At 39.7% G+C, this 18,649-nt stretch overlaps 2 protein-coding genes across 2 annotated transcripts in view; one reads left to right on the plus strand and one right to left on the minus strand.

Moving 5' to 3' along the window:
* The window catches only part of vps28 (VPS28 subunit of ESCRT-I), a 35,182-nt gene extending 20,926 nt beyond the window's left edge, over positions 1-14,256 (minus strand). The window contains exon 1 of the mRNA XM_061931602.2: positions 14,110-14,256. The gene's annotated coding sequence lies outside the window, so the exon portion shown is untranslated. The remainder of the gene's footprint in view (positions 1-14,109) is intronic.
* Positions 14,201-18,382, plus strand: LOC133577603 (uncharacterized). The gene is made up of 3 exons (XM_061931603.2): positions 14,201-14,660; positions 14,761-14,917; positions 17,819-18,382. Exons 1-3 carry the CDS (start codon positions 14,562-14,564, stop codon positions 18,313-18,315), a joined length of 753 nt encoding a protein of 250 aa, XP_061787587.2. The 5' UTR covers positions 14,201-14,561; the 3' UTR covers positions 18,316-18,382.
* The last annotated feature ends 267 nt before the right edge of the window (positions 18,383-18,649 follow it).

Raw genomic sequence — 18,649 nt, forward strand, 5'->3', positions numbered from 1 at the left:
GACTGGCAAACATTGCGATCTAAAAAAAAAACCTAACCCCAAATCTCAAAATTGCGCTCTAGCGCAATTTTGAATAAAACGCAGAAAAAACTGCTCCTCGGAAGAAAAAAATGACAAAACTGCCTGTAACTCCCACTGGGAAGGTCGGAGAGACATGAAACAAAAACCTCTATGTAGGTCTGACTTAGACCTACATTTCATAATAGTACATTCTCGGGCTAAAATCAACAGGAAGTTGGCAATTCCCCCTTCAAGACAAAAAAGTACTAAAAACAGTCACTTTTGCCTCTTTGAGCTGTAATTTGACCCCCTTAACATGCTTCAAAACTCACCAAACTGAATGCACACATCAGGACTGGCAAACATTGCGATCTAAAAAAAAAACCTAACCCCAAATCGCAAAATTGCGCTCTAGCGCAATTTTGAATAAAACGCAGAAAAAACTGCTCCTCGGAAGAAAAAAATGACAAAACTGCCTGTAACTCCCACTAGGAAGGTCGGAGAGACATGAAACAAAAACCTCTATGTAGGTCTGACTTAGACTTACATTTCATAATAGTACATTCTCGGGCTAAAATCAACAGGAAGTTGGCAATTCCCCCTTCAAGACAAAAAAGTACTAAAAACAGTCACTTTTGCCTCTTTGAGCTGTAATTTGACCCCCTTAACATGCTTCAAAACTCACCAAACTGAACACACACATCAGGACTGGCAAACATTGCGATCTAAAAAAAAAACCTAACCCCAAATCTCAAAATTGCGCTCTAGCGCAATTTTGAATAAAACGCAGAAAAAACTGCTCCTCGGAAGAAAAAAAATGACAAAACTGCCTGTAACTCCCACTGGGAAGGTCGGAGAGACATGAAACAAAAACCTCTATGTAGGTCTGACTTAGACCTACATTTCATAATAGTACATTCTCGGGCTAAAATCAACAGGAAGTTGGCAATTCCCCCTTCAAGACAAAAAAGTACTAAAAACAGTCACTTTTGCCTCTTTGAGCTGTAATTTGACCCCCTTAACATGCTTCAAAACTCACCAAACTGAACGCACACATCAGGACTGGCAAACATTGCGATCTAAAAAAAAAACCTAACCCCAAATCTCAAAATTGCGCTCTAGCGCAATTTTGAATAAAACGCAGAAAAAACTGCTCCTCGGAAGAAAAAAATGACAAAACTGCCTGTAACTCCCACTGGGAAGGTCGGAGAGACATGAAACAAAAACCTCTATGTAGGTCTAACTTAGACCTACATTTCATAATAGTACATTCTCGGGCTAAAATCAACAGGAAGTTGGCAATTCCCCCTTCAAGACAAAAAAGTACTAAAAACAGTTACTTTTGCCTCTTTGAGCTGTAATTTGACCCCCTTAACATGCTTCAAAACTCACCGAACTGAACGCACACATCAGGACTGGCAAACATTGCGATTTAAAAAAAAAACCTAACCCCAAATCTCAAAATTGCGCTCTGGCGCAATTTTGAATAAAACGCAGAAAAAACTGCTCCTCGGAAGAAAAACATGACAAAACTGCCTGTAACTCCCACTGGGAAGGTCGGAGAGACATGAAACAAAAACCTCTATGTAGGTCTGACTTAGACCTACATTTCATAATGGTACATTCTCGGGCTAAAATCAACAGGAAGTTGGCAATTCCCCCTTCAAGACAAAAAAAGTACTAAAAACAGTTACTTTTGCCTCTTTGAGCTGTAATTTGACCCCCTTAACATGCTTCAAAACTCACCAAACTGAACGCACACATCAGGACTGGCAAACATTGCGATCTAAAAAAAAAACCTAACCCCAAATCTCAAAATTGCACTCTAGCGCAATTTTGAATAAAACGCAGAAAAAACTGCTCCTCGGAAGAAAAAAATGACAAAACTGCCTGTAACTCCCACTGGGAAGGTCGGAGAGACATGAAACAAAAACCTCTATGTAGGTCTGACTTAGACCTACATTTCATAATAGTACATTCTCGGGCTAAAATCAACAGGAAGTTGGCAATTCCCCCTTCAAGACAAAAAAGTACTAAAAACAGTCACTTTTGCCTCTTTGAGCTGTAATTTGACCCCCTTAACATGCTTCAAAACTCACCAAACTGAACGCACACATCAGGACTGGCAAACATTGCGATCTAAAAAAAAAACCTAACCCCAAATCGCAAAATTGCGCTCTAGCGCAATTTTGAATAAAACGCAGAAAAAACTGCTCCTCGGAAGAAAAAAATGACAAAACTGCCTGTAACTCCCACTAGGAAGGTCGGAGAGACATGAAACAAAAACCTCTATGTAGGTCTGACTTAGACTTACATTTCATAATAGTACATTCTCGGGCTAAAATCAACAGGAAGTTGGCAATTCCCCCTTCAAGACAAAAAAGTACTAAAAACAGTCACTTTTGCCTCTTTGAGCTGTAATTTGACCCCCTTAACACGCTTCAAAACTCACCAAACTGAACGCACACATCAGGACTGGCAAACATTGCGATCTAAAAAAAAAACCTAACCCCAAATCTCAAAATTGCGCTCTAGCGCAATTTTGAATAAAACGCAGAAAAAACTGCTCCTCGGAAGAAAAAAATGACAAAACTGCCTGTAACTCCCACTGGGAAGGTCGGAGAGACATGAAACAAAAACCTCTATGTAGGTCTGACTTAGACCTACATTTCATAATGGTACATTCTCGGGCTGAAATCAACAGGAAGTTGGCAATTCCCCCTTCAAGACAAAAAAGTACTAAAAACAGTCACTTTTGCCTCGTTGAGCTGTAATTTGACCCCCTTAACATGCTTCAAAACTCACCAAACTGAACGCACACATCAGGACTGGCAAACATTGCGATCTAAAAAAAAAACCTAACCCCAAATCTCAAAATTGCGCTCTAGCGCAATTTTGAATAAAACGCAGAAAAAACTGCTCCTCGGAAGAAAAAAATGACAAAACTGCCTGTAACTCCCACTGGGAAGGTCGGAGAGACATGAAACAAAAACCTCTATGTAGGTCTAACTTAGACCTACATTTCATAATAGTACATTCTCGGGCTAAAATCAACAGGAAGTTGGCAATTCCCCCTTCAAGACAAAAAAGTACTAAAAACAGTTACTTTTGCCTCTTTGAGCTGTAATTTGACCCCCTTAACATGCTTCAAAACTCACCGAACTGAACGCACACATCAGGACTGGCAAACATTGCGATTTAAAAAAAAAACCTAACCCCAAATCTCAAAATTGCGCTCTGGCGCAATTTTGAATAAAACGCAGAAAAAACTGCTCCTCGGAAGAAAAAAATGACAAAACTGCCTGTAACTCCCACTGGGAAGGTCGGAGAGACATGAAACAAAAACCTCTATGTAGGTCTGACTTAGACCTACATTTCATAATAGTACATTCTCGGGCTAAAATCAACAGGAAGTTGGCAATTCCCCCTTCAAGACAAAAAAGTACTAAAAACAGTCACTTTTGCCTCTTTGAGCTGTAATTTGACCCCCTTAACATGCTTCAAAACTCACCAAACTGAACGCACACATCAGGACTGGCAAACATTGCGATCTAAAAAAAAAACCTAACCCCAAATCGCAAAATTGCGCTCTAGCGCAATTTTGAATAAAACGCAGAAAAAACTGCTCCTCGGAAGAAAAAAATGACAAAACTGCCTGTAACTCCCACTAGGAAGGTCGGAGAGACATGAAACAAAAACCTCTATGTAGGTCTGACTTAGACTTACATTTCATAATAGTACATTCTCGGGCTAAAATCAACAGGAAGTTGGCAATTCCCCCTTCAAGACAAAAAAGTACTAAAAACAGTCACTTTTGCCTCTTTGAGCTGTAATTTGACCCCCTTAACATGCTTCAAAACTCACCAAACTGAACACACACATCAGGACTGGCAAACATTGCGATCTAAAAAAAAAACCTAACCCCAAATCTCAAAATTGCGCTCTAGCGCAATTTTGAATAAAACGCAGAAAAAACTGCTCCTCGGAAGAAAAAAAATGACAAAACTGCCTGTAACTCCCACTGGGAAGGTCGGAGAGACATGAAACAAAAACCTCTATGTAGGTCTGACTTAGACCTACATTTCATAATAGTACATTCTCGGGCTAAAATCAACAGGAAGTTGGCAATTCCCCCTTCAAGACAAAAAAGTACTAAAAACAGTCACTTTTGCCTCTTTGAGCTGTAATTTGACCCCCTTAACATGCTTCAAAACTCACCAAACTGAACGCACACATCAGGACTGGCAAACATTGCGATCTAAAAAAAAAACCTAACCCCAAATCTCAAAATTGCGCTCTAGCGCAATTTTGAATAAAACGCAGAAAAAACTGCTCCTCGGAAGAAAAAAATGACAAAACTGCCTGTAACTCCCACTGGGAAGGTCGGAGAGACATGAAACAAAAACCTCTATGTAGGTCTGACTTAGACCTACATTTCATAATAGTACATTCTCGGGCTAAAATCAACAGGAAGTTGGCAATTCCCCCTTCAAGACAAAAAAGTACTAAAAACAGTCACTTTTGCCTCTTTGAGCTGTAATTTGACCCCCTTAACATGCTTCAAAACTCACCAAACTGAACACACACATCAGGACTGGCAAACATTGCGACCTAAAAAAAAAAAACCTAACCCCAAATCTCAAAATTGCGCTCTAGCGCAATTTTGAATAAAACGCAGAAAAAACTGCTCCTCGGAAGAAAAAAATGACAAAACTGCCTGTAACTCCCACTGGGAAGGTCGGAGAGACATGAAACAAAAACCTCTATGTAGGTCTGACTTAGACCTACATTTCATAATAGTACATTCTCGGGCTAAAATCAACAGGAAGTTGGCAATTCCCCCTTCAAGACAAAAAAGTACTAAAAACAGTTACTTTTGCCTCTTTGAGCTGTAATTTGACCCCCTTAACATGCTTCAAAACTCACCAAACTGAACGCACACATCAGGACTGGCAAACATTGCGATCTAAAAAAAAAACCTAACCCCAAATCTCAAAACTGCGCTCTAGCGCAATTTTGAATAAAACGCAGAAAAAAACTGCTCCTCGGAAGAAAAAAATGACAAAACTGCCTGTAACTCCCACTGGGAAGGTCGGAGAGACATGAAACAAACACCTCTATGTAGGTCTGACTTAGACCTACATTTCATAATAGTACATTCTCGGGCTAAAATCAACAGGAAGTTGGCAATTCCCCCTTCAAGACAAAAAAGTACTAAAAACAGTCACTTTTGCCTCTTTGAGCTGTAATTTGACCCCCTTAACATGCTTCAAAACTCACCAAACTGAACGCACACATCAGGACTGGCAAACATTGCGATCTAAAAAAAAAACCTAACCCCAAATCTCCAAATTGCGCTCTAGCGCAATTTTAAATACAACACAGAAAAAACTGCTCCTCGGAAGAAAAAAATGACAAAACTGCCTGTAACTCCCACTGGGAAGGTCGGAGAGACATGAAACAAAAACCTCTATATAGGTCTAACTTAGACCTACATTTCATAATAGTACATTCTCGGGCTAAAATCAACAGGAAGTTGGCAATTCCCCCTTCAAGACAAAAAAGTACTAAAAACAGTCACTTTTGCCTCTTTGAGCTGTAATTTGACCCCCTTAACATGCTTCAAAACTCACCAAACTGAACGCACACATCAGGACTGGCAAACATTGCGATCTAAAAAAAAAAACCTAACCCCAAATCTCAAAATTGCGCTCTAGCGCAATTTTGAATAAAACGCAGAAAAAACTGCTCCTCGGAAGAAAAAAATGACAAAACTGCCTGTAACTCCCACTGGGAAGGTCGGAGAGACATGAAACAAAAACCTCTATGTAGGTCTACCTTAGACCTACATTTCATAAATTGACAACCCCCAACAAAAATCAACAGGAAGTTTGCTATTCCACCTTCAAAACAACATTTTTGTAAAAACCGGTCACCTTCCTTCAAAAACTATCTCCTCTGAGCGCGTTTGTCGTTTCGGCTTCAAACTAGCACAGGAGAGAGATTGAACCCTTCTAATTGAAAGTTGGCGAAAGAGTTTTAATAACTGCTCCGGTTTTGATTTTATGACCCTTCAAAGAGCCGCTGCGCTGATGCTGCTGTTTTTTCTAGAAGGCTGCTTAAAAGCAGGGCGCACCAGCGTGCCCACACAATGCAGACAAGGTAGGTACACTAAACAAAAGTATTGGGACAATTCGGACTAAAAGTAGACAAAAGTATTGGGACACTTATGATGAAAACTGAACAAAAGTATTGGGACACTTAGGACTACCACTGGACACACGTATGGGGACACCTACACTGGACAAAAGTATTGGGACACTTAGGACTACAACTTGCCAAAATTATTGGGACACTTGGGACTAAAACTGGACAAAAGTATTGGGACACTTAGGACTAGCACCTGCCAAATACGCGGGCCCGACCAACGCTGCTTGCAGCTTTAATTGTTTTAGATATTTAAGATGTAAAGTGTAGCTGCCATTATGATGTGCACTCATCTTTTCTAATGACCATAAGTCTTTAACTATACTAAGTCTTTACATGCTTGGAATCTGCGCTTTTGAATGATATACTAGTTACTATGGTCATCTAACTAGTTATTATAGTAATCTAATTACGGTAGTTACTATGGTAATGTAAGTCACAGCAGCTCAGACGAGGCACCAAGCAGTGTGGGTGGGGAGCGTTTCCACAGAGTGGCCTGAAATACGGGTGTCAGGGACATCTTTGTTTTCTACCTGTCAAATGTCAGTTGAGCATCTTTGTTTTCTACCTGTCAATTGTCAGTTTAGCATCTTTGTTTTCTACCTGTCAAATGTCAGTTGAGCATCTTTGTTTTCTACCTGTCAATTGTCAGTTTAGCATCTTTGTTTTCTACCTGTCAACTGTCAGTTTAGCATCTTTGTTTTCTACCTGTCAACTGTCAGTTTAGCATCTTTGTTTTCTACCTGTCAACTGTCAGTTTATCATCTTTGTTTTCTACCTGTCAACTGTCAGTTTAGCATCTTTGCTTTCTACCTGTCAACTGTCAGTTTAGCATCGTTGTTTTCTACCTGTCAACTGTCAGTTTAGCATCGTTGTTTTCTACCTGTCAACTGTCAGTTTAGCATCTTTGTTTTCTACCTGTCAACTGTCAGTTTAGCACCTTTGTTGTCTACCTGTCAACTGTCAGTTTAGCATCTTTGTTTTCTATCTGTCAACTGTCAGTTGAGCATCTTTGTTTTCTACCTGTCAACTGTCAGTTTAGCATCTTTGCTTTCTACCTGTCAACTGTCAGTTTAGCATCTTTGTTTTCTACCTGTCAACTGTCAGTTTAGCATCTTTGTTTTCTAACTGTCAACTGTCAGTTCAGCATCTTTGCTTTCTACCTGTCAACTGTCAGTTTAGCATCTTTGTTTACTACCTATAAACTGTCAGTTTAGCATATTTGTTTACTACCTATAAACTGTCAGTTTAGCATCTTTGTTTTCTACCTGTCAATTGTCAGTTTAGCATCTTTGTTTTCTATCTGTCAACTGTCAGTTGAGCATCTTTGTTTTCTACCTGTCAACTGTCAGTTTAGCATCTTTGTTTTCTACCTGTCAACTGTCAGTTTAGCATCTTTGTTTTCTACCTGTCAACTGCCAGTTTAGCATCTTTGTTTTCTACCTGTCAACTGTCAGTTTAGCATCTTTGTTTTCTACCTGTCAACTGTCAGTTTAGCATCTTTGTTTTCTACCTGTCAACTGTCAGTTTAGCATCTTTGTTTTCTACCTGTCAACTGTCAGTTTAGCATCTTTGTTTTCTACCTGTCAACTGTCAGTTTAGCATCTTTGTTTTCTACCTGTCAACTGTCAGTTTAGCATCTTTGTTTTCTACCTGTCAACTGTCAGTTTAGCATCTTTGTTTTCTACCTGTCAACTGTCAGTTTAGCATATTTGTTTTCTACCTGTCAACTGTCAGTTTAGCATCTTTGTTTTCTACCTGTCAACTGTCAGTTCAGCATCTTTGTTTTCTACCTGTCAACGGTCAGTTTAGCATCTTTGTTTTCTACCTGTCAACTGTCAGTTTAGCATCTTTGTTTTCTACCTGTCAACTGTCAGTTTAGCATATTTGTTTTCTACCTGTCAACTGTCAGTTTAGCATCTTTGTTTTCTACCTGTCAACTGTCAGTTTAGCATCTTTGTTTTCTACCTGTCAACTGTCAGTTTAGCATCTTTGTTTTCTACCTGTCAACTGTCAGTTTAGCATTTTTGTTTTCTACCTGTCAACTGTCAGTTTAGCATCTTTGTTTTCTACCTGTCAACTGTCAGTTTAGCATCTTTGCTTTCTACCTGTGAACGGTCAGTTTAGCATCTTTGTTTTCTACCTGTCAACTGTCAGTTTAGCATCTTTGTTTTCTACCCGTCAACTGTCAGTTTAGCATCTTTGTTTTCTACCTGTCAACTGTCAGTTTAGCATCTTTGTTTTCTACCTGTCAACTGTCAGTTTAGCATCTTTGCTTTCTACCTGTCAACTGTCAGTTTAGCATCTTTGTTTTCTACTTGTCAACTGTCAGTTCAGCATCTTTGCTTTCTACCTGTCAACTGTCAGTTTAGCATCTGTTTTCTACTTGTCAACTGTCAGTTTAGCATCTTTGTTTTCTACCTATAAACTGTCAGTTTAGCATCTGTTTTCTACCTGTCAATTGTCAGTTTAGCATCTTTGTTTTCTACCTGTCAACTGTCAGTTTAGCATCTTTGCTTTCTACCTGTCAACTGTCAGTTTAGCATCTTTGTTTTCTACCGGTCAACTGTCAGTTTAGCATCTTTGTTTTCTACCTGTCAACTGTCAGTTCAGCATCTTTGTTTTCTACCTGTCAACGGTCAGTTTAGCATCTTTGTTTTCTACCTGTCAACTGTCAGTTTAGCATCTTTGTTTTCTACCTGTCAACTGTCAGTTTAGCATCTTTGTTTTCTACCTGTCAACTGTCAGTTTAGCATCTTTGTTTTCTACCTGTCAACTGTCAGTTTAGCATCTTTGTTTTCTACCTGTCAACTGTCAGTTTAGCATTTTTGTTTTCTACCTGTCAACTGTCAGTTTAGCATCTTTGTTTTCTACCTGTCAACTGTCAGTTTAGCATCTTTGCTTTCTACCTGTCAACGGTCAGTTTAGCATCTTTGTTTTCTACCTGTCAACTGTCAGTTTAGCATCTTTGTTTTCTACCTGTCAACTGTCAGTTTAGCATCTTTGTTTTCTACCTGTCAACTGTCAGTTTAGCATCTTTGTTTTCTACCTGTCAACTGTCAGTTTAGCATCTTTGTTTTCTACCTGTCAACTGTCAGTTTAGCATCTTTGTTTTCTACCTGTCAACTGTCAGTTTAGCATCTTTGTTTTCTACCTGTCAACTGTCAGTTTAGCATCTTTGTTTTCTACCTGTCAACTGTCAGTTTAGCATCTTTGTTTTCTACCTGTCAATTGTCAGTTTAGCATCTTTGTTTTCTACCTGTAAACTGTCAGTTTAGCATCTTTGTTTTCTACCTGTCAACTGTCAGTTTAGCATCTTTGTTTTCTACCTGTCAACTGTCAGTTGAGCATCTTTGTTTTCTACCTGTCAACTGTCAGTTTAGCATCTTTGCTTTCTACCTGTCAACGGTCAGTTGAGCATCTTTGTTTTCTACCTGTCAACTGTCAGTTTAGCATCTTTGCTTTCTACCTGTCAATGGTCAGTTTAGCATCTTTGTTTTCTACCTGTCAGTTTAGCATCTTTGTTTTCTACCTGTCAACTGTCAGTTTAGCATCTTTGCTTTCTACCTGTCAACTGTCAGTTTAGCATTTTTGCTTTCTACCTGTCAACTGTCAGTTTAGCATCTTTGTTTTCTACCTGTCAACTGTCAGTTTAGCATCTTTGTTTTCTACCTGTCAACTGTCAGTTTATTTTGCGAAACGAGTTTGACCCAGCAGTAATTCGAGGGATGCGGATACGCACTTTTTTGTATTGGATGTTTATCTTTATTTTTGCACATTTTAAAGCAAAATAAGCAATACTTTTACTTTTGAAATGCTTATACTATTGCAGAATATTAAGATTTGCACTGGATGTTTACTTTTATGTTTGCACATTAAAAAGCAAATAAGCTACTTTTACTTTTAACTTCCTTGACGTCACTTTCAACCTGAGAAATAACAGCTACCAACCATTCACGAAACCCAACACAACACTCCAATACGTGCACCATGACAGCAATCACCCACCCACCACCACGAAAAGAATACCTACCGGAATTAATAAAAGGCTATCGATGCTGTCATCTAGCAAAGCTGAATTTGACCGAGCAACCCCCCCCGTACCAAAAAGCCCTTGATGAAAGCGGATACAATTTCACCCTCACCTATGAACCCACGCCAGGTAACCAACCAAAAAAGAACAGAAAACGAAACGACATCATCTGGTACAACCCCCTATACAGCAAAAACGTCTCAACTAACATTGGACACAAATTCCTCACTCTGATTGACAAACACTTCCCCAAAGACAACACCCTAAGAAAAGTATTCAACAAGAACAACATTAAATTGAGCTACAGCTGTATGAACAATATACGACAAATTATCTCAAACCACAACAAAACAATTGCAAATGAGCCGTCGGCCCCCGGACAGAGCGACTCCAAAACCAACAAAGGCTGCAACTGCTGCAAGAAACCTGATTGCCCTCTCAACGGGGGGTGCTTACAAACATCAGTTGTCTACCAATCTAAGGTAACACGCAAGGACATTAACACATCCGACACATATGTAGGATTAACCGAGGGAGAGTTCAAAACCAGATGGAACAATCACAAGGCTTCTTTCAGGAACAAAAACCTGCGGAATACCACAGAACTCAGCAAACACATTTGGGACCTCAAAGACAATAATGTTGAATATTCAATAACATGGCAAATTCTTGCATCCAGCACACCTTACAATAGTGGTAATAAAAGATGCAACCTATGCTTGAAAGAGAAACTGTTATTTATATACCGTCCAGACCTGTCATCCCTCAACAAGCGCAGCGAAATTGTATCAGCATGCCGTCACAGACGGAAACACCTCCTAGGTAACACATGAGCCAATCACCACGCCCCTACGCCTGCCTGTACCTACCCACTCTGTGCCCTATATAAACCATGGTATGTGAATGCTTCCATTAAAATCTCCTGATGATTGAGGGAACCCCTCATGAAACAGGCCTGTAGATATGAAGTAGTCTTGTGATTTTTTTCCCACACATACATATATATATATATATATATATATATATATATATATATATATATATATATATATATATATATATATATATATATATATATATATCCGGGAGGAGCTCAAAGTAAAGCCGCTGCTCCTCCACATGGAGAGGAGCCAGATGAGGTGGTTCAGGCATCTGGTCAGGATGCCACCCGAACGCCTCCCTAGGGAGGTGTTTCGAGCACGTCCGACCGGTAGAGGCCACGGGGAAGACCCAGGACACGTTGGGAAGACTATCTCTCCCGGCTGGCCTGGGAACGCCTCGGGATCCCCCTGGAGGAGCTGGACCAAGTGGCTGGGGAGAGGGAAGTCTGGGCTTCCCTGCTTAGGCTGCTGCCCCCGCGACCCGACCTCGGATAAGCGGAAGAAGATGGATGGATGGATGGATGGTATTCTATTTTAGTTACTTTATTAAGTTTACAACCCCCTGGCGCTGTTTTGTACTCTTTTTGTACTTATTTTGATTATTATTATTATTTCTCAACTGTTTGTAAATGTTGCAATTTATAAATAAAAGTTTGTAAAATTAAAAAAAATTAAAAAAAAAGCAAAGTAGGCAACTCTACCTCAAGCAGACTCGGTTAGCTCGCCCAAACCCGTAAAAATCAACCAAAATAAGAGATATGTAACAAATATTACACCAATGTTGTCATTAAGTTTTCATCTTGTTTACTTTACTAAACTAGCTAGTAGTGATGGGTCCGGCAACACCGTTGCATCGGCGCATGCGTCGAGCTCATAGAGCAAAACCCTGTGTCGGTGCGCGTACCGCTTTTAGAAAGTCACGTGACCCATCATGAGCTGTTTTGGTCACGTGACCGATACGCCAACTGTGTCGCCTCCTCTGTGCCCTGTGAGCAGCTCTTTTCTACAGCCGGAGAAATAATAACTAAGAAGAGAAATCGTCTAAAATGTAATACGTCGGAAAAACTTTTTTTTAATTTTTTTTTTAATAAAAATGTGTAAAAAAATAATATTAAAAAAATTCCCAGTCCACAATCATCCACAACACGTTCTCTTAGATTTCCATGTTATGATACATGTTCACATTATTTATTGACTGTATCTAAAAAAGATAAACATATATTTTTATTTAAATGAAGATATGAAATAATCCTAAATGAAATACAATGACTTGGTTTATATTATTGTATATACTAGGGCAGGGGTCACCAACGCGGTGCCCGCGGTCACCAGGTAGCCCGTAAGGACCAGATCAGTCGCCCGCTGGCCTCTTCTAAAAATAGCTCAAAGAGCAGCACTTACCAGTGAGCTGCCTCTATTTTTTAAATTGTATTTATTTACTAGCAAACTGGTCTCGCTTTGCTCCACATTTTTAATTCTAAAAGAGACAAAACTCAAATAGAATTTGAAAATCCAAGAAAATATTTGAAAGACTTGGTCTTCACTTGGAATAAGCGGTAGAAAATGGATGGATGGATGGGTCTTCACTTGTTTAAATAAATTCATTTATTTTCTACTTTGCTTCTTATTACTTTTAGAAATACAATTTTAGAGAAAAAAATACAACCTTAAAAATGATTTTAGGATTTTTAAACAAATATACCTTTTTACCTTTTAAATTTCTTCCTTTTCTTTCCTGACAATTTAAATCAATTTTCAAGTAATTTTTTTTTTTTATTATTGTAAAGAATAATAAATATTTTAGCTTCTGGTTTTTCGATGAAGAATATTTGTGAAATATTTCTTCAAACTTACTATGATTAAAATTCAAAAAAATTATTCTGGCAAATCTAGAAAATCAAATTTAAATCTTATTTCAAAGTATTTTGAATTTCTTTTAAAATTTTTGCTCTGGAAAATCTAGAAGAAATACTGATTTGTCTTTGTTGGAAATATAGCTTGGTCCAATTTGTTAAATATTCTAACAAAGTGCAGATTGGATTTTAACCAATTTAAAACATGTCGTCAAAATTCTAAAATGTATCTTAAATCAGGAAAAATGACTAATGATGTTCCATAATTTTAATTTTTTCAAAAAGATTCAAATTAGCTAGTTTTCCTCTTCTTTTTGTCGGTTGAATTTTGAATTTTAAAGAGTCGAAATTGAAGATAAACTATGTTTCAAAATTTTATTTTAATTTTTTTCGTGTTTTCTCCTCTTTTAAACCGTTCAATTAAGTGTTTTTTTCATCGTTTATTCTCTACAAAAAACCTTCCGTAAAAGGAAAAAAAAATGTACGACGGAATGACAGACAGAAATACACATTTTTTTTTATATATATAAATGTATTTATTTAGCTATTCTTGTTTAAATCACACTTACGTGTAACTTACAAATGACAATATATTTATTTATTTAAGTGTGTATCAAACTGGTAGCCCTTCGCATTAATCAGTACCCAAGAAGTAGTTTTTGGTTTCAAAAAGGTTGGTATTAAGTCATAAAATCAGTGTCAGTTGAGTCGGTCCATAGGTTGCCTGTAGGGATTTTTAATGTCCAGCAGATGTCAGTATTTAGTCACACAGTATCGACACAGTATCGACACAGTATCAATACAGTTTTGCAATGTGTCGAAACGCTTCATGACGCCTCATCAACCCATCACTAATCAACACAAATAAGAGACATGTAACAAATATTGCACTAATGTTGTCATTAAGTTTTCATCTTGTTTACTTTACTAAACTAGCTAGCATAATGTTAGCATCGTATGCTAGCTCGTAACTACGGCCGGTAAAACAAAGTAAATGCGGTCACAGTCGGTAAAAAAAATAAACTTTTGGTACGTTGTGAGTGTTACTAAATAAGAGGGCATGTTCGTAGAGTTCTAACTTTGTTCATTGCTGTGAATGAAAAGGGAAAAGAAAAAGAAAGAAAAAGACACTTACCCTGTTAGCCGAGCTGCTATGACGTCAGTGTAAACACTTCCTCCTCTGAGGACCAGCGAAGGTGTGCCGGGCGGGCCTGACAGAAAATATATTTTTAATTCCTCGGGCAATATTCCCAGGTGCGTGAAATTAAGTTGGCGCATAAATGCAAATATATTTTTTTACTAAGGAGTCCGCATTTGTATTTTAGTGACGCTTATTTTCAAACAGGCGTACGCTATAGACAGCTTATCCTTAAGGCGCCAGAGACTCAAACAGGAAAACAAAACGCAGCCATTCATTTTCTACCGCTTGTCCGTTTCGAACAAGCTAACTAGTTTTTTGTTATAAAGTATAGTTTATTTTAAGTAGGCTTTAAAGGAAATAAGCAAATATATTTTCTGCAGTTTTACGGGCTTATTGCGTCATCGTGTTTAGTTTTTTTTTTTTTAAAGTTTCAAACTATAGTTTGCATGATGAAGAAGGTGAGCAAAGCCAGGCAGTCCACGCGTGGGTCAGAGGAGTGTGGAGTCTGGCTGGACACCGTGCAGATGAAAGGGAAAGCTCAGCGGGTAATTACGTCATTCCTTCAGCACTGACCAGTTCAAATATGACGTCATGTTGGCTATGGAGAACTTACTGCAGTTGGTGAATAATGTCTCCTGTTTGCAGAAAAGAGAAAGAGTTCGCCCCATTTCCACGCTGCTAAACCCGCTGATGAAGAGCAACTACAGTCTGGCTGTGGCTCTCAACTTCACTCAGACCAAGGCACACATGCCAGAGACCAAGCAGAGCTCCATAGTCTCCTTCTTCTCGCCTCTGCACCCAAGTACGTCTTCACTAAATACTTTGCTATTTCCATATTTCATCCATTCACTAAATACTTTGACTATTAAGCCTTTTTTAAAAGCATCCACAGTCTGTGGTGCCCTCAGGTGGTCAGGGAGAGCGTTCACTGAATACTTTGACTATTTCCATGCTGCCCTCTTCATCCATTCAATAATAATAATAATAGATTTTATTTGTAAAAAGCACTTTACATTGAGTAAACTACCTCAAAGTGCTACAGTGTATTAAAAAAATAAAAATAAAAATAAATAAAAACTACAACAGCCAAATAGCTCAAACTAGTATGCATATATCTAAAAAAAAAAAAAAAGCTTTCTTAAAAAGAAGGGTTTTTAAGCCTTTTTTAAAAGCATCCACAGTCTGTGGTGCCCTCAGGTGGTCAGGGAGAGCATTCACTGAATACTTTTGACTATTTCCATGCTGCCTTCTTCATCCATTCAATAATAGATTTTATTTGTAAAAAGCACTTTACATTGAGTAAACTACCTCAAAGTGCTACAGTGTATTAAAAAAAATTCAAATAAAAAGATAATAAAAATAAATAAAAAGTAGAACAGCCAAATAGCTCAAACTAGTATGCATATATCTAAAAAAAAAAAAAAAAGCTTTCTTAAAAAGAAGGGTTTTTAAGCCTTTTTTAAAAGCATCCACAGTCTGTGGTGCCCTCAGGTGGTCAGGGAGAGCATTCACTGAATACTTTTGACTATTTCCATGCTGCCCTTTTCATCCATTCACTAAATGACTTTCTATGTGGGGAGGGAACCATTCTATTCCAATCACTGCAGTTTATGTCGACAACTTGCTACCTGTCAACTAACCATTCATCCCCACTACTCGTTAAATGTCGACGACTTTTATGTCAACAACTTGTTTATGTCGACAGCCTTGTTTGTTGACAACTCATTTAAGTTGAAAACTCATTCATGTTGGGAGACTGGGCCGTGCCAGCAACCTGAGGGTTCCCGGTTCGATCCCCACCTTCTACCAACCTCGTCACGTCCGCCGTGTCCTTATGCAAGACACGTCACCCTTGCTCCTGATGGGTGGTGGTTAGGGCCAGCAGTGTGTGTGTGTGAATGGGTGAAAGTGGACATATTTCATGTCAACAAACCAATAATGTCGACAACCTGTTTATGTTGACACTTGTTTATAAATAGCAAGGACATGTTTACGATGACTACACGTGTTGGAATAATTGTTTGTAAGTTATCACAAAAGAAACGTTGTATCATGAATGCTGTCTTTCGAGGCCTAACAAGAGGAAGAAGGCTCGTGAAACGCCACTGTGATTTCAACACGGACAGACGGCAGGATCTGCTCAACTTCCAGAGGAACTCTCTTTGAAGTGTTAAACGAACTCTCTCTGAAGTATTTCACAAACTCTCTTCCAACTACCGTATTTTCCGCACTATTAGCCGCACCTAAAAACCACAAATTTACTCAAAAGCTGACAGTGCGGCTTATAACCCGGTGCGCTTTATATATGGATTAATATTACGATTCATTTTCATAGTTTCGATCTCGCAACTTCGGTAAACAGCCGCCATCTTTTTTCCCGGTAGAACAGGAAGCGCTTCTTCTTCTACGCAAGCAACCGCCAAGGTAAGCACCCGCCCCCATAGAACAGGAAGCGCTTCTTCTTCTACTGTAAGCAACCACCCGCCCGCGTAGAAGAAGAAAAAGCGCGCGGATATACCGTACGTTTCATTTCCTTTGTGTGTTTACATCTGTAAAGACCACAAAATGGCTCCTACTAAGCGTCAGGGATCCGGTTCATGAAAAGACGCAATCTCTCCATCCGCACACGGATTACTATTTCACAGCAACTGATATTCCTGTGAACCGCACTGTGGATACAACGGGAGCACGTACGGTGAATATTCGCACCACAGGGAATGAGAAGTCATCCTTCACTGTGGTTCTAGCTTGCCATGCTAATGGCCAGAAACTTCCACCCATGGTGATATTCAAAAGGAAGACCTTGCCAAAAGAGACCTTTCCAGCCGGCGTCATCATAAAAGCTAACTCGAAGGGATGGATGAAGAAAAGATGAGCGAGTGGTTAAGGTAAGTTTAAGTTTACGCGAAGAGGCCGGGTGGCTTTTTTCACGCAGCTCTGTCCATGTTGATATACGTATGTTTGTGATTGCACATTTGCGTACATTTTGGGAGTGAACAGAGTTGTTAGAACGCTGGTTTTTAATATATTATTAAAGTTTGACTGACCTGACTGTTTTTTTGACATTCCTTTAGCGCAGTTAGATGCGGCTTACAACACCGGGCGGCTTATAGGTGGACAAAGTTTTGAAATATGCCGTTCATTGAAGGCGCGGCTTTTAACCCAGGGCACCTTATGGTGCGGAAAATACGGTATTTGGTAACCGAGGTCAACGCTATTTACGACCCGCTGCCCTCTTGAAGTTGCTGTGGTCAGGAGACGGGAGGGGGTTATCCATTGTCCTCCCAACACCTGCCCCCAGCTGGATCCAGGAAGAGCCCAAGCCCGAGAAATCCTCTTCTTGGACTTCAAAGCGACCGAAAAACAATGACTGTTTTACATACTTCCCATTCCTGCTGTGACATGTGTTGGTGCGTGAACGTTGAACATCTGAATAAATGAGGAGACGAAAACCTTCTTGGTCAGAGCGTGGTGCAGGACTGTACAGAGAGTGCAGTGGCCATGTCTCTCCTCAATATTGTTGATTCCTTGCCTTTTGTCTTGTTTAATAGATGTCCTGTGTTTGAACGTGACAACACGTTTATGTCGACTGTTTGCTGACAACTTGTTTGTTTATTTTCCGTCAGAAGTACGATACGGAGTGATACCAAAGGCTGACATGGTGATACATGTTTGGAGGTTAATGACCCGTTTTGTGTTGCAGCTGTGAAGAGCGGCCAGCAGCCGGCAGAGTCCGCCAGTAAAGGCAAGAGGATTGAGGAGCAGAGCGCTGCAGGAGAACCTGCTCCTGAGGACCAAAGCGGCGTGGTGCGTGGTCAGGAGGAGGCAGAGCCAGCAGAAGAACACTTCCTGGGCGTGGACAAGGTCAAAGATCACGAGGACAAAGAAAACAGCCCTTTAGCGTGGTTTTCCTCTCCAAGTGGCCCACGGTCTCGTCCCAGACCCCCGTGGAGGGCAAGGTCACCTCTGAAGGAGAACATCCTGTCCGTGAGCAGGACTCCAGTGAGGAGGTGTCAGCATGGCGAGGAGGAAGAGGAGGAGGATCTGGCCATGTTGTTCACGCAGGACTCGGACGGCTTTCGGGTGATCGCACACCGAGGTGTGCAGGGTCCTAGTCCACTTGAAGATGGCTGCAGGTCTTCCTTTGAGGACCTTCTCTTCACGCAGGACTCTCAGGGGAACACGGTGATGAAACACTGAGTCTCATTTTATTTCTATTTTAACTATTCTTCATTAAAGCTTGGGAAAATACATCTTGTCTCTCGAGCCAGCATCGTGTTGTAGACAACCATGTTCCACATGACACTGGAAGAACACACAAGGAACCCTAAGAACACACTAGGAACCCTAAGAACACACTAGGAACCAGAAGAACACAAGTAGGGATGATGTTTGATAAGAAATGATCGAGTTCCAGCCCATTATCGAATCCTCTTATCGAACAGATTCCTTATCGATTCCAGATAGGTTGTTGTATGTAGAAAAAAAACACACAATATTTGGTTTAACAAAAGCTCACTTTTATTTTATAAGA

This window comes from Nerophis lumbriciformis, linkage group LG37 (genome assembly GCF_033978685.3).
Source record: "Nerophis lumbriciformis linkage group LG37, RoL_Nlum_v2.1, whole genome shotgun sequence".
NCBI lineage: Eukaryota > Metazoa > Chordata > Actinopteri > Syngnathiformes > Syngnathidae > Nerophis > Nerophis lumbriciformis.

Bases quoted from the DNA above. Each gene is read 5' to 3' on its own strand.
- LOC133577603 (XM_061931603.2), top strand. From the start codon at position 14,562: ATGATGAAGAAGGTGAGCAAAGCCAGGCAGTCCACGCGTGGGTCAGAG. The intron at 14,661-14,760 runs GTAATTACGTCA...TCCTGTTTGCAG, and splicing joins TGAAAGGGAAAGCTCAGCGG to AAAAGAGAAAGAGTTCGCCC. The intron at 14,918-17,818 runs GTACGTCTTCAC...TTTGTGTTGCAG, and splicing joins CTTCTCGCCTCTGCACCCAA to CTGTGAAGAGCGGCCAGCAG.